The 23,322-nt window shown below is 33.2% G+C and overlaps 1 protein-coding gene, 1 long non-coding RNA gene and 1 pseudogene across 2 annotated transcripts; 2 read left to right on the top strand and 1 right to left on the bottom strand.

Annotated features, from left to right (window-relative positions):
- Nucleotides 1–8,531: 8,531 nt before the first annotated feature.
- On the top strand, nucleotides 8,532–15,887 carry LOC120192881 (annotated as a pseudogene).
- A 219-nt stretch (nucleotides 15,888–16,106) lies between these two features.
- LOC120192930 (poly [ADP-ribose] polymerase tankyrase-2-like) lies at nucleotides 16,107–18,715 on the bottom strand. The gene is made up of 6 exons (XM_039195604.1): nucleotides 18,493–18,715; nucleotides 17,485–17,576; nucleotides 17,317–17,395; nucleotides 17,140–17,234; nucleotides 16,528–16,623; nucleotides 16,107–16,455 (listed from the first exon to the last, which is right to left on the bottom strand). The coding sequence occupies exons 1-6, from the start codon at nucleotides 18,659–18,661 to the stop codon at nucleotides 16,366–16,368; spliced, it is 621 nt and encodes a 206-aa protein (XP_039051535.1). The 5' UTR covers nucleotides 18,662–18,715; the 3' UTR covers nucleotides 16,107–16,365.
- Nucleotides 16,581–17,259, top strand: LOC120192931. The gene is made up of 2 exons (XR_005522815.1): nucleotides 16,581–16,709; nucleotides 16,801–17,259. It is a non-coding gene; the product is annotated as an uncharacterized LOC120192931 (long non-coding RNA).
- Nucleotides 18,716–23,322: the final 4,607 nt, after the last annotated feature.

The raw sequence follows: 23,322 nt of genomic DNA on the forward strand, positions 1-23,322 counted from the left end.
ATCAAACAAACATTGGAAGTAAGCCTTACAGTTTAGAAGGTTGGGGGCATTCTGAAGGTCCAATTCAGACAGATTCATGCGGGACATCTTGAAAACCCATTTCAAACAGAAATAGAATGGTGGGGCATTTTGGGCATTCTTGGAGGCTCATTTCAACCAGAAATAGAATGTTGGGACATTTTGAAGGTCACTTCAGACAGATCCATATGGGCCATTTTGAAGGCTCAGATTAACAAGAAGCAAATACTGGGGCATGCTGAAAGCCCCTTTCAATCAGAATAAGGAATATTGATGTATTTTGAACGTTTGTATTAGCAAATGTTAGGGCATATCGAAAGCCCATTTCAGACAGAAATGATTCATGTGGGGCATTCTGAGGGCCTATGTCAGTATGAATATTTGGGCATTTTGAAAGCTCACATCAACAAGAAGCAAATGCTGGGGTATGCTGAAAACCCATTTCAATCATAATCAGGAACATTGACGCATTTTGAATGTTTACATTAATAAATGCTGGGGCATACTGAAAGCCCATTTAAATCAATTGGAATATTGGCGCATTTTGAACATCTGTATTAGCAAATGTTGGGGCATGCTGAAAGCCATTTCAATCAGAAATTGGAATAATATTTTGAACGTTCATATCAGTAAATGTCGAGGCATGTTGAAGGCCTACATCATCATGTGTTAAAAAATCATTGACTTGAGCAAATATTTCCAATGAGACAGAAAGGTATGAAGAATGAAAATGGTGAAACAGTGACAGTGGAGCTTACTATACATAATTGCTCGTTCATCAGGCAGTTGATCTTGTTGTTGAACAAATATTTACTCAGCAAGAATGGTTTCAAATACCCAATCTTCTTAACATATGTCATATGACAGCGTGTTCTTTGTTAAGCTACATCACAGTTGCATGGATAAAGATGGTCCCCATGCAGACCATTCGATCCAGGGTTCAGTCTCTTAAAATATCAGTTTTGAGCTTGGTATTCTATGTTTCGGTGATGATTGGAAATATTTCTTTGAAATTCCTGGCAGTTAATTTCAACCATACTGTTGAGGTTACGAAGCTATTTTTCACATCAGTTGTTGTTTGCTTGATGACATTGAATAAAGAGGCTCAGCTTATGTTATTCTCGTTGTTAATGGTGTTATCATCAACTTTACTCAAATAATGTTATTCCCGTTGGATCATAGTAATGTGGTATTATGAAATTCCTGGTGTTACTTTCTTAATACCCTTGGAAATAAATGATCAAGTGAAGGAAGACCAAGTTCATCACTTTGAAGTCAAATAAAGAATGCATCAACATTCATAATTCATAAGAACATCATTTTCATAATAGACAATGCATTACATTGATACATCTGATTGCATTCAAACATAAAGTTTTTTTCCAGATTTTTGTATGAAAAAGAAGATTCGTGATGAACAATACCTTAATAGATGGAGGAAGAATTCAAAACCTCAAATACAGGAATCATGCAAACATCTGAAGAAAAATTAGCATTATCTTGAGATTAGGGCATGTTACCCAATCAACATGTTATTTTGAAAAACAATGAGAAAACTCTTTCCAAAGTTTCTCATTTAATCTTTTTTCTAAAAATGAAATTGTTGAGTGTAAGAAAACAATTTTCATAGTTTCTTACTTAGTAAACTATTTCCCACATCTGTAAGCCCTGCAGTGCAGGATGTTTTCAAAAAGCCTTCAGGAGCTTTTTGATATTTTCAAAGCCTTCGGCTCATCTGTAATCCCTTCAGTGCATGATGCTTTCAAAACCTTCGGGTCATCCGTAAACCCTGCAGTGCAGGATGTTTTCAAAAAGCCTTCGGGAGCTTTTTGATAATTTCAAAGCCTTCGGGTCATCTGTAAGCCCTTCAGTGCATGATGCTTTCAAAACCTTGGGTCATCCGTAAGCCCTGCAGTGCAGGATGTTTTCAAAAAGCCTTCGGGAGCTTTTTGATATTTTCAAAGCCTTCGGGTCATCTGTAAGCCCTTCAGTGCATGATGCTTTCAAAACCTTCGAGTCATCGTAAGCCCTGTAGTGTAGGATGTTTTCAAAAAGCCTTCGGGAGCTTTTTGATATTTTCAAATCCTTCGGGTCATCTGTAAGCCCTTCAGTGCATGATGCTTTCAAAACCTTCGGGTCATCTGTAAACCCTGCAGTGCAGGATGTTTTCAAAAAGCCTTCAAGAGCTTTTTGATATTTTCAAAGCCTTTGGGTCATCTGTAAGCCCTTCAGTGCATGATGCTTTCAAAACCTTCGGGTCATCCGTAAGCCCTGTAGTGCAAGATGTTTTCAAAAACCCTTCGGGAGCTTTTTGATATTTTCAAAACCTTCGGGTCATTTGTAAGCCCTTCAGTGCATGATGCTTTCAAAACCTTTGGGTCATCCGTAAGCCCTGTAGTGCAGGATGTTTTAAAAAGCCTTCGGGAGCTTTTTGATATTTTCAAAACCTTCGGGTCATCTATAAGCCCTTCAGTGCATGATGTTTTCAACATTTCAAGAAGCCAATGAAAAATTATTGTTTTTTTCGTCTTTGCTCTATTCTTGTTAATTCAAGAATGAGCAACGAGGGGCAGCTGTAGACACTAATTTTTCATTCTATTATTTTTATTATTATTATTATAATTAAATAAAATATATTATTATTATTATTATTATTCTATATTATTATTATTAAATAAAAAAATTACAAACCCAAATATATTACAAATCCCGAAGCCCAGTTACAATTTCAGACCCAACTTGTTCAGGCCCAAATATCAAACCCGGAGCCCAATAGCCCGAAGCCCAGATGGCCCAGCAAGACTCAAAACCCATTTAGGGTTACTGCTAGGGTTTCTAAACCCTAGCTCCCAGTCGCCTCAATCTTCCAGAAGGCCAGCCGCCGCCTCTGCTTAGTCGCACCTCCACGTTGATGCTTCAGCTGCTGCCATGCCGTCGTCAGTACCACGCCACCTCGCCGAGCTTTCTAGAAGACCAGCTGCCCCTCCCCACGTCGAAACCCTATGGTGAGTCACCACCATAGTCCGGTGACTAACCTAAGGTCACCATTTGGGATCGGTCCGAGAGCCATACCGTCGATGGCTATAAAAGCCATCGACCACCTACAAAGACAGAGACAGAGAGGAGAAAAACCCAACGAACAGAGGCGAGAGAGCAAGACAACAAGCCAAATACCACACCAACAAACAACCATTCAAAAAGAAAAAGAAAAACAAAGAGGAGGAGAGAAAGCCACGACAGAAGACAATGAGAGACAACATAGAGCAACCAAGAGAACGAACAACCACCACGAAGCAAAAGATAACTCACAAAAAAAAAAGAAAAAGAAAAGGAAAAAGAGTTGCGTACCTTCGGAGAACCCAAACGTCGCCGAAAACCTTACATAAACCGAGGTAAATCCTTCGGTTATAGCTTAGATCTATCGATTTTGAGAGGGTTTTAGGTTTAAAAGAGGTTAGATATAGGTTTTGGTGGAAAAAGAGAGAAATTTTGGGGTGATTTTAAATTTTTCAACCACCATGAACGGTGGCCAGAAGTGGTGTTAGCGGCGGCCGGCCGGAGGCTTTAAGAGAGAAAACATAAAGAAAAAAAAATTTCTCTCTCAGTTAAAGAGAGAAAGAAAAGAATCAAATGAGAAGCTTTGGCCCTTAGGGGCCGGTTATAGGGCATTTATACCTAACATGAAACGACGCGTTTCATGATGGAACTGTGCGTTTTAGCTAAAAAGGTAAATTCGTCCGCAGTACTCCAAGTTTGTATCTTTGCAATTTAGTCACTGAAATCAGAACTTGGGGACTTTTAATTGGCTTCTTATTTTTAATTTTATTTATTTTATCCTTTATATAAAATAATATACATTTTAGGTAAATAACAGATTTAGTCTCTAATTTTAATAATTAATATTTTAATCATGAACAACATGTTTTAATTTGTTTTAATTTAATATTTGAATTTGATATATATTTATTTTAGTCCCTAAATTAATAAATTGGTAAAATAACATGTTTAGCCAATATATTTTTAAATAGCTAAATTAGGGTATTTTAATTTTTAATATGTTATAATTTAGTCACTAATTTCAATACTTTCATTTATTTTACAAGTTTTATTACCTTTTTTTATTTATTTTAGTCATTGTTTATTTATATTTATATTTTAATTTTATATGTTTATATATTTAATTATTATTGTTATTATTATTATGTAGTCATATAAATATATATAATAAATAATATTATATATATATATATTAAATAAAAATCATGTTTATAAATTTAATTTTATATAAATTACTTTTAAGGAAAATAATCATATTTTAATATTTATTTATTTTTTAATATTAAGAAATGGGCTGTCTTAAAGCACCTAGAAGTCCTTTTTTGATATTCTTAAATAAATAAATATCCTATTTTTATAATTTATATATATTAATTATTTTTATAGAAATGTTTTATTAATATTTATTTATTTTTTAATATTAAGAAATGGACTGTCTTAAAGCACCTAGAATTCATTTTCTTATATTTCTAAGTAAATAAATGTCTTATATATAAAAATAAAAATATATTAATATATTTTTTAAAATTATATTAATAAATTTGAAATAACAGGATTATGAATTAAATATATTTTTAAATTTTCAATAATAAAGACAATTTATAATTAATAAAGTATCAATTTTGGACGTTTTAGGGGTGCTAATCCTTCCCTAAACGTAATCGACCACGAATCCTTTTTATTAAAATTTTTTGTTATACGCAGATCAGTTTATCTTTTAAATTATATTTTTTAAAAAATATTTTAAAAGATTGGTTTTAGGTATTTGACCTACCTAATCCAAAAAGGTCAATGACGACTCCTAAAACATTTTTTAAAAATCAAAATCATTTACTTATTCATTTTATTTTTCCGCCAAGTAAAAAATTTCGTACCCGGACGAAAAACGGTTACGACAAAAGGTAGATACGGATATATCTAATTGTTCAACAAATGAACCATAAAATGGGATTAAGATATTGAAAGACTGCAAACAAATCACAAATCAGTATCGAACAACATGAGAAAACTATCTACAAATGCATATCCAAATCTTATCATGGTCCAAAGCAGGGAATATCAACATGATAATAAATAAACGTTGTTTTGATCAGTCGTAACGATATCAAATTTAACTCTGATAAAAAAGATAAATGAAAATAACAACCAAATGATCAAAAATACTCCAAAAGGTAGAGTAAAATAGCTAAAACCAAAGAAAATGTGTCATAAAACCATAAGAAAATGTGTGATAAATGTAGAATTATTAAAATTAAAAAACTAGAAAAAGGATACGATAAAATAACATAAAAAATAATAAATTTCAATGATTGACAATTAATATTAAAACTAATGTCACGGTGGATCACAAAAATAAAGGAAAAAATCTAACTGCGATAAAAAAAAGGGGAAAAAAACTAAGGTTGAAAACTCTTTCTTCTTTAACTAAAAAATCATTGTAAACATAAAACATACGTAATATTTAATAAACACCGCATGGTATTCTTTGACAAGATTAACGCTACAAGTTCAATAATATTCATCGAAATCATGTTTAAGATTCCTTTTTGCTGAAGATAGAAAGGCTAATCGTTAACTAATTTTCTCATTGATTAAGATCCATAATTTTTTATCAAAAGGTCCAGATTATTTGTCAGTTTAAATTATTTTCGGTTATTTTTATATTATTATTTTAAATCATATTCGTAAAAATGGTTAAAAAAGTATATTAAAAATAATAAAAGAGGCCGGATCCAAAGCTCACCCAGACAGCTTTCTCAGAATTCGATCACCTCTTAATTATCCATGTATATTTTGTAGTTTAAAGGTCAATTTTTAAATTTCATATTGTACTCAATTTGATAATTTAATTATATTTTAGTTCGGATAGTTTAAGCACCCTATTATTACTAATTTTATGTTAAGTCTAAATCATTAATTTATATAAAAAAATATTAGTTGATTGATGTGTAAATTTATTAATTATTTTTAATAATAGAATATATTATATTCATTTAAAAATTATATTTAAAATTTGAAAACCACGATATTGAGATTGACAATCACAAAACTTCAATATAAACACTCCAAAATAATATACTGAAAATTATAATTTAATTAAATTTGAGAAGAATATATCCAATTATATTAATCACATAAAATTATAGGAATCTATAACTTTATTACGCATATATACCAAATTTAAAATTTATTTATAAAAGTAATATAAAATTATTTATAGAAATAATATTTACTTTTCTTATGTAAGACAAAAAAACACGTAAAAATATTTAGTTTATTTTTACCCTACGTGGTACCGTAATCATTAAATGTTAGAGAATTTCTAAATTTACCTAAAAAATATATTTGACCAGTCACATCTTTTAGAGATTTAAAAAAAATATTAACGAGATATATACTTCAAAAAAATAAAATACCATAATTTTATGTTTGAATATTCGATTAAGCCGTTCTATTTAATTCCTGATAAAAAGTCGAAGGTCCTGTCATTGTTCTTGTCCAAAAAAAAAAACCTCTTTATACCCATAATTTTAATCTTTTTAGGTTTTATCTATATTTTTAAGTTTTTAATTTTGTTCTTTTTTTAATTTGTCATACATAATTTTTTTTTATAGAAATATATTATTTTTATAAGGATTTGATAAATGTAATTTTGTCATAATTTTTTTTTTACTTTTGTTACTGTAATTTTAATTTCTTTTCAGTTTAATCATATAATATAAGAACAATTGTAACCAATCCAAAATCACTCATAATTATCATCAACTCTGGAAAACTAACGAACAATTTGATATAGTCTTTCTCACATTTCACTTGATAACTTTTCTATCGATTACTGTAAATTTTATCTCAAATTCCTAAAATAATTTCTATAAAAATATAGTAAAAATTATTTTTTTCAAATTTTGAAAAACAAAATTGATCAAATACGTATTCTACGTTAATTAATAAAATTTATAAGATTTATTGGCTAATATGTCACATGAATTAAAAAAATTATCTTATTAAATATATTTTATAAAAAAGACACGACTTACAAAATACATATTTATCTTACCAGTAGATAAATATTATTTTAAATAATCTTAAAAGTAATAATATTTTTATAAATAAATCAAAATTTAGAGAATCCTTCCTCTAGTTTAAAAATATGGACCACGTAATAGAGTCACCATCAAACGGCAGCCTGCCCAAGTCAAAACCCGCCGCTGCCCGCTGTAAGTCTCAGTTCACACGCGAGCTACAGCACGCCCACAAGCGACGTTTTCATCGTCTTCTTAACTAAGCTGAATTATTTTCCCTCCTAAATTCTTAATTAACAATAATCCCTCCTTAAACAAATAGTAAAATGAATCAACCAATTATTTACCATTAAAGTAACCGTCACACTTAAAAGGGAGATGGTTGGGTAAAGTCGTCTTTTCCGTATGTCGCACTCCCATGCTTAGATTTTATATTTGCATTTTTGGCCTATTTACTGAAATACATATCTTTGGTTCTTGTTTGTTTTTATCTTTGTGGAGATTCCTTTCCAAAAATCGTCACCATCGAGAAGATTATTGATTTTTCAAAAAGCGAAACGCAGCGGCTTTAGATTGTCAGCCTTTTAAAAACTGCGACGAAACTTCTTCTTCGTCTTCAGGTTATTCCGTTTGCTTTTGCTTTCATCGTCGATTTATTCTCTCTCCTTTTTTGTTTCCTTTAAAGGTACTCTCTGCCTTATCTATCTACGTATATATTGTGTGTACTATATATATATATATATATATATATATATAAGTTTCGATAATGATGCTTCAATGTTTGAGTTTCAGTTGACTGGATTCATGTACGGTAGAGAAAAAAGCTAGTGGAATATTTTATTGATTGCTATATTAGATTCGTGTTGCTGTTTTTGTTTTAATATTTTTTCTTTGCTATGTGAGAGATTTTGAAAGAGCATTGATAACCGGATATGGAAAGCTTTATATTTGATTTAAATGAGTGGAGAAGAAAATGAGCTAAAAGAGCAGGTAGTGATTTGAATATTTTATGCTAGAAATTTGTTTTTTCATTGGATTTATTTCCTAGTCATTGAATCGATAATTTATAAGCTTCATTTTTTTGTAAATCAAGTTAATTTGAATTTCTATTTTAATTTTGTATTTATTTGATTTTAAATTTGATTTCCATGAAGAATGTGTCATGGTTTAGCAGATGGAATCAAGCACTCGGTTTTGTTATTTTTTACAATGTGAAATCATTAAGTAGGTTTCGTCTGCTTTAGAAAGTCTTTTTACAATGTTGTAATAAGTTGTTCTGTTACTAATGAAAAATCTGGATTCAGTGATTCCATTTGTAGATCAAAGGAAAGAGAGTTTTCAAAGGAATTATCGTTGGATCTCACAGTAATAATTCTTTTAATGGTGTTTTATATTGTTGAAGCACCTCGGAATTGGCTGCACCTGTTCTTGTAAGAAACTGTAACCTTAGAGGCATTATGCATGTCTGGCCTTGTGGTCACCGCCAGTACGGTAGAAGAAGCACTCTCTCGTGCAGAAAGAACAAAATCTCTTGATGCCATCATTGACAAAGGCAACGGTTCTATTCTAACTAATGGTGACGCTGTCCACAGTTCTGAAACTGCTGGATTTCGAGTTGGAGAACTTTTGCTATCAAATGGGGACTCATATTCTGGGTCATTGCTCGGCAACATGCCAGAGGGTCAAGGAAAGTATGTTTGGCAAGGTGGTTGTGTGTATGAGGGAGAATGGAGACGTGGGATGAGGCATGGGACTGGCAAAATACAATGGCCTTCTGGAACTGTCTATGATGGTGAATACTCAGGTGGATATATGCATGGTATCGGGACATATATTGGCTCTAATAAATTGACATATAAGGGGAGATGGAAGTTGAATCTCAAACATGGTTTAGGATTTCAAGTTTATCCCAATGGAGATGTGTTTGAAGGATCTTGGATGCAGGAAACACCAGAAGGGCCTGGAAAATATACTTGGGCAAATGGAAATGTTTATCTAGGGAATGTGAAAGGTGGGAAAATGTCTGGAAAAGGCACCCTCACTTGGACAAATGGAGACTTGTTTGAAGGAAGCTGGTTGAATGGAATGATGAACGGATTCGGAGTGTATACCTGGAGTGATGGTGGTTGCTATGTAGGAACTTGGACACGGGGTTTAAAGGATGGGAAAGGATCATTTTATCCCAATGGCAGCCGGCTTCCTGCCTCACAAGAAGTTTACCTCAATGCTCTAAGAAAAAGAGGATTGCTACCAGATTTGAGAAAGCAGAACCATTCACATATCCATCATGCTGCTTCTGTAGACATGGGAAATGTCAAAGTTGGTGGCAACCGGGTATCTAATCGTAGTTCTGATAAGCTATCAGAATGAGACTTATTAAATCTGCAGCAGTCTTGCAACAGAAATGTTTCCTTGGAAAGACGTTGGAGTCTAGAGGTATCCATTGAAAAAGTGATTGGTCATGATTCATCATTAAAATTATCTGATTTTTTATGGAAGGGGGAGAAAAAGGGAGTGAAACAAATGCACCAATCCTAGAACGTGAATACATGCAAGGCGTTCAAATCAGTGAGCTTGTGTTGAATAACAGTTTTGCACAGCCTCCCGAAGAGCAAAACGGAGGCAAAAAAGGTTAGCAAAAGAGGTTAAGAGGCCTGGTGAAACAATCATTAAAGGCCACAGGAGTTATGATTTAATGCTCTGTTTGCAGCTTGGGATCAGGTCTTTCCTTTGTTTCTATCTCTTATTCTTATTTACCTTTCTCCTTATATCAGACAATATGACTCTTAATTTTCTTATTTGTTTTCCCTTCTTCCTTTTATTACGGCTTTTGCTTACCATTTTATGGAGATTCACTCAGAAGTTTGGACAGTAATTGTGGTCTAATTTCCTTATAGTTATTAACAGAAAAATGGAAGAGGTGTGAACTGTTGACTAAACCAGCAGTATAAACGATGTATCTATATAGCTTCTCTCTTTTGGATGATAGGTTAAATATTTTTGTTTGTTTATGGATCTTTTGTAGGTATTACTTAAAAATTGTTTCTTAATTGTAATTTAAATTTATTTCATCCTCTGTAAAGAATTCATAGAAAGATACACTACGTTTGTCATGATGAAGAATCTATATCTGTTCCGTTAAATTTACAGTTACTTGTTTTCGGAAAACTGAAAGCTGAATATAGCTAGATTTTGCAGATACACTGGGGGAAAATTACGCCTGTACAAAGACGAGAGGTTAGAGCATCAGACTTTGGCCCCCGTGCAAGCTTTTGGATGAAGTTTCCTAAGGTGGGATCACAATTGACACCTACCCATCAATCCGATGATTTTAAGTGGAAGGATTACTGCCCAATTGTTTTCAGGTTAGCATACCTCCATTTTGTGACCATAAGGAGAATTTCTGTATGCAATATAAGTTTTCTAATACATTCACTGGGAATTTCGTTGATCTTCCCAGTTTTGATGATGAGGTCCTCTGGTTCAGTTTGAAGGTTTGGTCTATGAGCTATTTAGGATTTCATTTCCTTTTTGAAATAACAAATTCTAGCTGCTTATTTCTTCTGAAAAAGGTGTCTTAAATTTCAGTTTATTTTTATGAAGAAATATTTTGATAGACCTTGCATTTAGTTCAAGTAATCCTTAGATTGATGCTAATTTATCTTTTGTGAATATTGTACTATATTCTTGTTTCACATGTTGAAATAAGTAAAACTTATTGTAGGAACTTACGGGAGATGTTCAAGATTGATGCTGCGGACTACATGATGTCCATTTGCGGGAATGATGCTCTCAGGGAACTTTCTTCTCCCGGGAAAAGTGGTAGTATCTTCTTTCTGTCTCAAGATGATCATTTCATGATTAAGACGCTCCGGAAATCTGAAGTAAAGGTTCGCAATCTCCACATTTACGTTATTTATATTTTCTGGGAAACTAACTCGCGTAAATATGATAAATACCTAATTACAAACTCTTTTCAATGTCTCTGTCCCTGTTTTGGTTTCGTCTCCGTTCCTCGTTTCCCCCTGATTATTGAAGGTTTTATTGACTAAATTCTTGCATGTAGGTTCTTCTAAGAATGCTTCCCAACTATCACCATCACGTGAGGTCATATGAGAATACACTCATAACAATGTTTTTTGGGCTTCACAGAATCAAATCATCAAGTGGTCAAATGGTAATAACAACAGTAGAGTTCTCTACTTTCATATGCCAGAGAATTTTTTTACCTCAATCAATACACTTCATTAAGGTGGTTTCACTGAATTTACCTGAATAAAATTATTGTTAGATACTTTGATTAAGGACTATTTTTTTCATTTCTTATTTCCTGTTATAACAAACGATTCCTTCAAAACTAGAATGCCTCTTGAGCTAACAACCATGAACCATGTTCTCTTGCAGTTTTGCTTTGTTGTCATGGGAAATATGTTTTGCACTGAGTTAAGGATTCATAGAAGATTTGACTTGAAAGGATCATCACTAGGGCGTTCTGCCGACAATGTAGAAATTGATGAAACACAACACTTGAAGATTTGGATCTCAATTACTGTTTTTATTTGGAAGCTTCTTGGCGAGAAGCTTTATTAAGGTAGCTGATGAGTTTGTAACTTTTATGCCATCGTGTTATCTTACTTTTTCAAGTTGACATATTATCAACATATCCCCATCTTTATTTTAGTTAACTACTTCACAATGATTGCTCCAAGATTTGGTTTACCCCACAGTACTATTAAGACATAACTAAACAGCTTTAACGAAAATAATTTTGTTTCTTTTCTATCCCGCCGGAATGGCATTCTTATATAATTGGTTTACCTTATTTCATTTATATTATATTTATGCAGACAAATAGAGATTGATAGTGAATTTTTGGAAGAACAATGCATTATGGATTATACCTTTTGCTTGGTGTGCATTATCGAGCACCTCAGCATTTGAGGTCTCTCATGTCCTACAACAGAGTGGACGGCCTAGGGAGTGTTGCAGAGGAAGGTGTGCATTTTGAACATTTGATCTTCTATTGGCAGTTTCTTCTGCTCCTTTATATTTTATTCAGCACACCATTTTCTTTTGCAGATTATACGAGATAAGTGTCTTTCAAGAATTCACAGTTGTTGACATAATAAGATAGCCAAATTTGTGCAAACAGAAAATTATTACACCATGTTGACAGTCACAAAATATTTAAGATGTAATTGTTACAGACAAATAAAACAGAAAGATAAGATGGGAAATTCTATTCACATCATTTACATACATGTTGACACCTCTGATACAACACAGAATATAGAGGTCAGATATATATCATATAAAGGACATATTTGAAACAACATCGAATAAGGCATGGGGTTGATACCAATTAAGCTCACACTTTTGGACTTAATATTCTGTGATGGAACTATTGTAACACCCCCAACCCGTACCCAACCCGAATACGAGTATGAGGTGTCACATTGACTTTTCAAACTTTGACTCTTGACAAAATTCAAGGAAAATTTAAAACTTTCATTAAAATAAAGGTAATCTATTTACATAAATTGACCAAAATAACCAAAATCGATCAGAGCATTCATAACTGACACTTTTCTTACATGCCAACACACTATACACAATAAAATACATATTTTATCAATTACTTCTGATATGGTCTTCTAGTAATGATGATGTTCTTGCCACCCCTATTTATGCTCTTCTGGATTCTTGTACCTACGTGTAAATCACTTACACGCTAAGTCACAGACTTAGTGAGCATAATATAAATATATATATAGATATAACAATGCATTCATGAACATGCATTCTTACCATCTGATCATGACATTTTAATTTACATGCATCGATTACACTATAACATATATGATAGTGGCATGCACATATAAAACATATATTCTTATGTTAATTTCACTTTAATTTATCTTTGGATTGCCATGTATATTATTGAGAACAGAAGGTACGCGAGTACACTGAGGTTGTGCACAATGCTATCACCACAGCTCGAATAAAATCCCACTAGGGACACTAAATATTTGTCCCGAAAGACCACTATATCCCGAAGGACCACTGATATGTCCCGAAGGACCACTATGTCCCGAAGGACCACTGATATCCCTCGACTCTTGACATGCCAATTATACCTACAACTCTCATATTAAATAACATGGCTTAATTGTAAATACATTTCTCATTTTACATCTCTTTCATCACTGCCCATGTAAACACATAAGTCACTTCATATGATCATTTCCATTATTTCACATACCTGGAAGGATTCTTTGACAATGGCATTCATTCATATAATATCATGTTAAATCATGAATGAATTACACATGGAATCACGATAACATTAATACACATATATATGTATGTATGTGCATGAATATAGAATCATAAATTCAATTATAAGAGATAGACTTATCACAAGTCTTATCTCAATACAATTCTATCTATGATAAGCACTCACCTTAGCCTTGCTTGCTTTGACTCGATCCTACTCCTTTGATGGTTCCGGAACAAGATTACGTTCTATATCTACATAGTAATACATTTATACATATCAATATACTAATTGATATATTCTAAACTATCACTCCTTAGGCTAAAAACAAAGTTATTTTCATCTTTTAATGAAGGTATGCATCGATGCACTCTACAGCGTATCGATGCATTCTTTAACGTGTGCATCGATGCACTAGCTATGCATCGGTACACAAATCCCATTCGATGTTTGTATTTTAAGGGGTGCATCGATGCATTCCTTATTCATCGATGCACTAATGACATTCGATGTTCATTTATTTGAGAGTGCATCGGTACACATTGAATGTGTATCGATGCACACAGCTCAGAATTATTACTTTGAGCACGAAAATCCCTTCATAATCCTCTCAACACTTCCTATTTCACCTCCTTTTATGTCTCTAACTTGTATACACCTACTTAAACTAATTATTATCCATTCAATACCTCTTAAACTTAAAAATCCATTCCTCCACATAGAATTCAAGAATCTCACTCAAATTCCAGCATGTTCTAAATCTAATTCTAACACTTCATATATCTTATTAAGTCGATGACAAATCAAATTCAACCTCCAATTCTCATTATGAACTCTATTTCAAAATTCCATTCAAGAACTCATAATCTTTAATTCTTCCTACCCCTTTCATCTTGTTGTTTTGAAGCAAATTAAACTTTCCTTAAGCTTAATTAGCATCTAAGGATCAAAACCAAACTTAAATCTCAGCTAATAACCAACTAATAAAAATTCTTACCCTTAACTTGGCTCACACGTACAGAGAAGAAATGAGGAGAAGAGAAGTCTAGAAGCTTGAATATTTTCTTCCCCTCCTACACGTGGCCTCCATATATATATAACCAAATTTAATTATTTTCCCTTGCAATGACCATTCTATCCTCCAATTCCATCTTTCTTGCAATTTAATCCTATACCAAAATGCAATACTACTCAATTATTATACTTTAATCACCAAATTTTGAACTTTCTAATTTAGTCACTAACCCGATATAGAGGATGTTACAACCATATATATCAAGCATGGTACATAGCATACGCCCAAGTAATCGGGGCTATGCTGTAGTTATCTGATTCTGATACAACTTGTATGCATTTCCTACTTTTACATCATTCTGGAGGTCGATCGACTGATTTCAAAATTTCTTGGTGATAATATTTCAGAGGATGAAATCTCCAACTACCCTCAAGGCCTTGTATTGGTTCCTCGTGGAACAGACGACAGTAGTGTTGTTGCGGGTTCGCATATACGAGGTAGACGTTTGCGAGCATCAGCTGCAGGTGATGAGGAAGTAGATCTTCTCCTTCCGGGTACAGCAAGGTATGATGTCCTAACATGTCATGTCGGTTATTATATTGCAATATCCCAAAATTTATTCGTTGTTGCCTGGATCTGGGTAGTTTATTTGTATAAACCCTCCCAGAAGTGCTCATAGAAACAGAATGGCGTGACAATACAAAAATGTAGTCACCTTAAAATGTTGGGGAACCTGATAAACTTGTTGCGTGCTAGAATAGTTATGAAGAAATTCTTTCTTGCAATGCCTTGTATTAGAAGAAAATTACAGTTGTCTCATACACTCTTATAGCCATAATTTCTTAGTCTAAATTGAGAGAGGAAATTACAGTTGTGACTACGCGTACATGTGCACAAATTGGCTATATATTGTGATTCTAATGCCAGCGTGTGAGCTTTAATTCTTCATCTTTTATCTTTTAGGGGATAACTTTTATCTTTCTTTTTTTTTATTTCTCGAACAGATTCCAGATCCAGCTTGGTGTGAACATGCCAGCGAGGGCTGACCAGATTCCTGGTAACGAAGAAAACATGTTCCATGAAGCATATGATGTTGTCCTATACCTGGGAATCATTGACATTTTGCAAGAATATAACACGACTAAGAAGTTTGAACATGCCTATAAATCACTTCAGTTTGATTCTCTATCCATATCGGCCGTCGACCCTACATTCTACTCACAGCGGTTCTTAGATTTCATTCGGAAGGTATTTCCTCGGAATTCCATGAAAACTTGACACAAAGTTTTGGGGCCATAGTGCCCAAATGTTGTGAGAAATGAAGTGATTAGGGGATGTAGGACACCAGTCCAAAAACCCTCTGTGTCAGTGTTGCTGAAAATGCTTTGTTCAAGATCGGCACTTAGGAGCATTTTTAATCATGATGTTTATAGTGAGTATAGTTCCCTTCCATTGTTTATGATATTCTCCTGGAACACATATTCGATGCTTTGTTCTATCCTTTCGCACTTATCAAAATAATGGACAACAAAAGCAAGGTAGCCTGTAAAACTTTAATATGCTCTAATCCTTCTACTTTAAAGCTCTGAGCCATTACTCTTTCGATACTTGTCAGCCATTATTAGTTGATGTTACTCTTCTGATGTAACCATAAAATTTAGCGTCGTGATAAAAAGATCATAACATTTTACCTTCATATTTTAAAATTGTGCAAGAATTAAATGTAAAAGCACTAAATTGTTTATTATAAACGTAAAGGAGGTTTGTTGCTTTGCAATTAATAGGGTAGCATTGCAAGGCTATAAACTTATACAAGCTCCCCTTTTCAGCTAAGATACTAATGTCGAATTTGATGAAAAATAGGTATTTCATTCTAGCCTTGAAAACTTTCACTCTCAACTGCTCACGGCACAGTGGCAACAAAACTGTAGCCACAACACACAGCCTAGGCAAATTTCAAGGAACATCAGGTGTACCTAACAGCTTCCCTGTGAGGTTTGGGCACTAGTGGCGGCTTCAAAAACTCTCCAAGCCTCTGTTTCGGGGTCAGCTAGCTCCTGTGGGATCTGCACAATTCGAGTCAGAAACACACCTTTGAAAGGAAAATATTATATTTAGAAAATCTAGTCAAGACTAACCTTTCCATAAGTGTTTGTCTTTGTGGGAGAAGCTCCTTTCGCCAGTAACAATCGTATCACTTCTGCATGCTCACCTCTTGCTGCATGATGAAGAGGCTGATGCAAAGGAACACAGAATAGCCGTAAACAAGAATTATTATATGTTAAAAGCAGCTCTTCTTTTTATATGAACAAACAATCGGGTTAATTCAGGTTTCAAAAATTTTCAGGTCATTTGGTTTGAGTCAAATTTGAATTAGAGTCATTTCAGATCATTCTTGTTTGAGGCTTGAGTTTTCAGGTCAGTCATTATGGGTTTACTTGTTCAGCCCATTTTGGATTTGGACTATTTCAAGCTCAAACCAATTCAGGTCTAGGTTTGGTTGTTGATTTTTTATGGTCAAAACGGTCGGGTTTTCGGTTTTGTCAAGCAAGTGGGAGAAGAGTGCCAAATCGATTCCCATTTTCATTTAGTAAATAATTGACCAAGGTGCAATTGAATGAGAAACAAATCAGAATCAATTGAAATGAATCAAATTAGCTTTAGAGCCTAATCAACATCAAGCAAATAAACTGAACATACAGGCATTAGAATTCAAAATGGTTCGAGGGCCATTAGTATGAAGTACTCACAGTATCACCTTCGGCATCAACTGAATCTAGTATTCTTTTCAGACATCCACTGTCAGTGGCTCTGTCAAGTAGAAGTTGCACTATCTCGACAAATCCTGAAAACATCGATTGGGAAAGAAAAAATATGTCAGTACATAGTCAGAGATGGAAGATTCTAAATAAAATTGTACATCCTACCCCCGGCACAAGCATCATGCAAAGGAACTGCTCCATCTTCATCTTTGGCCTCCAAATTAGCCCCCCTTTCCAAAAGTATCTACAAGAGATCAAATCATCAATCATAAGGCTTTTGGTCTAGAAAAAAGCACATAAAAAATAGTGGTGAAAACAGCATAGGACACTGACTTGAACACAAGGCAGATAACCGTAAAGACAGGCAAGATGGAGAGCTGTATCACCATCTTCTGCAGGTTCATCGATGTTGCCATTCAAGTTGTCTATACAATCAAGTGAACAATAAAAACATCATTAGGAGATATAGTAGACAAAGAACACTTTAATGTCATGTTACACAGATTTCGGTGCAAGTGACAATACATGTATGATCAGATTCTTTAAAATTTTTCATGTATTTGGAGGATCTATGGAGATTATATCCACATATTCATGTATCAGACACAAGTATTTAAACAAAAATGAAGAGTAGGAGCAAAATAAATTTAATGTCCTCGTGAATCCAACTAAAATGATGAAAGAAAGAGCATAGTAGGTGTTCCATTCTGAAAAAAAAATGTTTCGTTAAGGACCAAAGGGCATAAACACTTGACATAAATACTGGGAAACAAATCAAAAGTCTAAAAACAATCCGTCATACAATCTAGGAAGACACTTAAATAAGGTGTTATTCAAGATAAGAATTTTCTCAACTTCAGCTCCTTACATTTTAAATTTTCATATATGTATTACAAGCTATCAATAATATATAAAAAGCTTTTCATTTTTGAAGTGAAATTATATATGTAAAGCTTTCATTTCCAAGTCAGTAAGGATATATCAATCGTCTACTTCAATATAGCATTCAAAAACTGAAATTAACATCAAACATGCTTCTTTACTTCATCTATTTCCTTTAGAGACTTCCATCATGTTCTTCCAATTTCTTGAAGAGACTACCCAAAAATCCCTAATTATATTAATGAGTAATAACTATTCTCACACCAGCATTAACCCGGAGAACCACAGTCAGTAAAAAAAAAAGAGAACTTCCAAAAACTAACCTTTTTAAATTTCAAAGAGTGATAAAATCCCAAAGGGAGAAAGGAAAGTAAAAGTTTGTAACATTAAATTTTAACAGATGAAGCTCAAACAAACAGAAAAAAAGGAGTTAAAATTATGAAATGAGGAAAATGAAACCTAGGGCGAGGCGAAGAGCGTTGAGGTCGCCGAGCTGGACAGCGGCGACAAGGTCGCGGAGGTGCGGCGGGGTATCGGCTTCAAGGTCAATCTCGAGACCGTTTTCTTCAAAAAGAGCGTTGTCATCGTCTTCATCTTCTTCAAACATGTGTCTTCCTGGAACCGCCATTGTCTTCTTCCCTTTCTTTCGATTTCTCTGTTTCTGGTTTGTACAGCGAATCAACTCAGGTCTACTATTATTTTTTTTTTAGAGTGCGTTTGGTTAAGTATTAGATTATTGAGAATGTTGTATTTTTTGTTTGGTTGGTTTAGTAAGAACGTAAGATTATCTTATTTGGTTAAAAAAATAAAAGATTATTGGAATGTATATTTAATCAAATTGTCCTTATTATATATTTATTTTTTTAATAAGTTAGAAACTATATATATATTTTTTAAAAAAAAAATTAAATTCATAGAATTTATATTTTTTTACAAAATTGAAAATATAAAAAGGTTTAATGAAATTGTAACATTTTATTTTAACTTTTGAACTTCATATAAAATTTTAATTATAAATCTTTTTTTGTAAATCTAAAATAGTTTAAGGATACATTTGTAATTTAACATTCGTAGAATTTTTATTATTCAATGATAGAATAATGATATTTTTGAAAAAAAATTAAGGGCATTTTAGTCCAAAACATCAGTAATCCAACAATACCTAAGGAAAGGGAGGTAATGACATTCCCGGTAATATACCCCAAAAAATATACTATTGGTAATAAAACATTACCGGGAATGAGATTCTCGACTAACCAAACATGAGAATGTAGATTTCATTCCTATGAGAATCCCATATTCCTTATACCAAACAACCCCTTATAGGCTTAATTATAAAATAAGTATACAAATTATATGGTTTTTCACCAATATGAGTTAAAATATTTTTTTTTGAATAATTTAAAATTTTAGTGTTACAAACTTTATTATTTTAGGTACTTGAGTCGTAACTACGTTAATTTTTTTGTTAAGTGATGTGTCACATTATGATAATTTTAAAATTGATTTATTTTTATAATTAAAAATATTATTATATTTATAAAAACTCTAATTTCTCTTAAATTATAAAAACCCTAAATCATTAAAAAATTTAAATCTTAACCCTAATTCTCCACAGTCACCCTTTAAGGCCGTGATCAATGCCGTCGACGTACTTCCTGCCATCCTCCTAGTCACATATAGTCGTAGTTACCACCATTAGCCGTTGGAATGAAGTGAGATCGCGATTTTCATCTAGAGTTCGTGGGATACAAATCACCGATTGGTTATCGATCGATCACGATTTTATAGGGGTATTGATTGTTGGGGAGGTGAGATCGGGTGGAGCTTACCAGAGACAATTGATGAGATTGACGTGGAGTTTAGGGGTTGAAATGATGGTTTTTAAAGTTTTGGGGATATTTTAAAAAATCTGTGTTTTTAAATATTATTTTAGTTTTTTATTTTTAAATAAAATGGGTAAACTACATCATTTTTACTAAACTTTACTACCTCTCCTATTTACTCAATATGCTTTCAATTTTTCTAATTTACTACTGAACTTTGAAGTTATCTCTGTTTTGATCATTCCACCATTAAATAATTAACGATGTTATGACATGACATATGACATCAAAATGACATTATCTCTGTTATGAAATTATACATGACATGATATATGTTATAAGGAAAATCTATATTACAATGACAAAAATAGGCCCAATTCTGTTAGAGCCCAACAACCACTAACCTATCAGTATTTAGGGTTTTTATCTTTTCTCCTAAGCAGCCGTCAGTCACATGTTGTTGGATCTAAACATAACCAACATATAACACCCCAAATTTTGGTCAGTGACTAAAATATATGTTTTGAAAGTTTAATGGTCAAAGTATAAAGTTGCAGCATTAAAAATTTAATTTTTAAAAGTTATATATTTTGGCCTGTAAATAAATAGTTTAGTTCGAAATTAAAATTTTTTGGGAATCAGAATTTTGATTCAGGAATTGTATTAAAGTCAGATAAAGAAACGGATCATCAGATTGGACCAAAATTTCACAAAAATTTGAAGGAAGATAGAGAAGGGCTAGAAATATTATTTCCATAATTTATAACAGTAAAACTTAACATGGAACAATGGGATTAAGTGGAATTTCCATGTTAATGTGGAATAGTGAGTTTTAGTGACTAAATTGAATTTTTGGAAAATTGAAAAGGAAAAGATAAAAATTAGTAAATAATATTTTTATATTTATTTAATGTTATTAAAATAGATATAAAAGGGTTGCATGGATCTAATTATCTGTAACCCCCTCAGACCGATGCGGGTGACATAATTCGATCTGAGGTGTCACAATAGGGCTACCAGAGCGACCCACCGTAAAAATCTCATAAAATTCAAAACTTTTATTAAAACATGTAAACTCATAAAATGATTTATGAATACAAAATAAAATTTATCAGTATTCAGAAATAAAATAGATTTTCAGACTCGTATATAAAACAAAATACAACCTACATGCCCCCTAATCACATGTACAATACTCTGCAAGCAACGCCGGAGGAACTCCCATACTGATGTCGATAACTACACTGGTACGATTCTTTTAACATGTAATGGTGAGTAACAGAGTGAACTTTGGAAAGCTCAGTAATACATAACTACCAGATGATACTGAAGAACGTGCAAATAACAGATAAGCATATATTTCCTTATTGGTTCAGACATCTACAGATTTTTAGGCTGAGATGAGGTCCCATTGATATCTCAGGTAGTAACAGACAACAAGCTTTCAGTTCAGAGGGAAATATTTTGGATAACTGGGTTCAGGAGATCAGAACAAGTTATCTAGTGTGTTCCTATAAAACCAGTGAAAATATACAGATATTTTTAAAACATATTTTTTTCAAAGACCATAGTAATCCCTCCAACCAAACACCAGAATGTGTAGGTTCCCCAGAACCATACACCTACCTGTACACTCGATAAGGGCTTACCCTGTGCACAAAGTAGAGGAGCCTATGGTAAGGTCTTATTCTGTGCACAATGCAGAGGAGCTTGCGGTAAATGGTAAGGACTTACCCTTACACATAGCAGAGGATCTAGGAAAACTGTAAGGATTTACCCTTGCACATAGCAGAGAAGCCTGCGGTAACGGTAATGACTTGCCCTTTCATATAGCAGAGGAGCTTGCGGTAACGGTAAGGACTTACCCTTGCACATAGCAGAGGAGCCTACGGTAACGGTAAGGACTTACCCTTGCACATAGCAGAGGAACCTACGGTAACGATAAAGAGTTACCCTTGCACATAGCAGAGAAGCGTGCGATAACAGTAAGGATTTACAAGTCATAGACTAGGCCTGAAATACTTCATCCAATCATACCCCCAATGAAAATAATAAACATGTATGTATTGGAGTGAAAACGGTAATTAATCCATTAAAATATGAAAATGGTCCATATTCAAAAATAAGGTATAAAAATATCGTAACCAGAAATCATATCAGAAATATGCAGTAAATCAGATATCAAAATAAATTGTATTCAGAACATCGAGTATTGTCTCATAAAAATATTATGTATGTGATTTATCAGGATCATATAAAACATGGTTGTCCCTTTTTCCCATATATATATGGGGTAAGGGGGAGGTAAGATAGTAGGCTACCCCCAACACCAGGTTGAGAGCAGCTTCCGTAAGAGACCTCCGAATTATGAAATACCCTCCGTGGGACTCGATCCCACGACCTCAAGGTTAAGAACCTTGTGCTCTACCAACTGAGCTGGATGGTCATTTCATCAGGATCATATACTATTCGGATATTTTTCGGAGGCTCTAAGTAATCAGAAGGGTATTCAGAATCCTTTGCATATGAGTTACTTGTGTGTTTAGATATGACCGGAGTGATTCTATTATTCAGGAAAATCAAAAGCATTTTGGGTATTAGATTCTTGGAGAACTCATAGTGATTTGAATTGATAAGGGAGAAAAGAAGATTTTAAAATCTATGTCGATTGATCGGATTATTGAACAACTTGAGTTAAACAACTTCCAGAACTGATGCTTGTTGACTGGTCGATTCATTGCCCTTCCAGGGTATTCACTCTTTAATACTTAAAATTCTTGTATGTAGATTATCTTAATAATCATAGCTGAATATATCTTAAGGAGACGAACAAATATTCCAATTATCTTTATTTTATTTCCACGTTTCAACTATATCAAGAAATATCGACGTACTTGATTTGTGGTTAATAACCTATAGGGATGGTACATCATGTAAGTTCATTCGAGTTCCCAGACTTATCCAAATCACTTACTTAATCCTCAATCATTGAGGTTACTTAGTTCATTTAGTAGTCAAGTCTATCACGGTTACTTCAGAGTTTTACAGAGTAACTCGAATGTTTCTGAATCTCAGATACATATTGTACTTCCTTTCAGTTCAATTTGGTTATATAATAACGTCATTTTGTTGCTCAGCATTATTTCAATCATTTCAGAGCTTGAGGATATCCAATCATTCATGGGCTTGGTGATATACTCATGTTATTTCCATTCCAGGGGTATTTTGGTCATTTTACATATTCAGGGTATTTTAATCCTCCCCTTCCGTCCAATCTTATTATTTCATTCAAACTTATCATCTATTTCAGTCCTTTCGAACAATTCTGACAAAAGAGCACGCTCGAAAAATTATTCTTCATGTATTTACTCATAACTCAGATATTTACTGATTATCAAGAAATTTCTGAACAAAAGTAGGATCTTAACTATTAAATCAGTAATTTATCGAGTTAGGTATGAAT

This window comes from Hibiscus syriacus, unplaced genomic scaffold (genome assembly GCF_006381635.1).
Source record: "Hibiscus syriacus cultivar Baekdansim isolate YM2019G1 unplaced genomic scaffold, ASM638163v2 tig00116983_pilon, whole genome shotgun sequence".
In the NCBI taxonomy this organism is placed as follows: Eukaryota; Viridiplantae; Streptophyta; class Magnoliopsida; order Malvales; family Malvaceae; genus Hibiscus; species Hibiscus syriacus.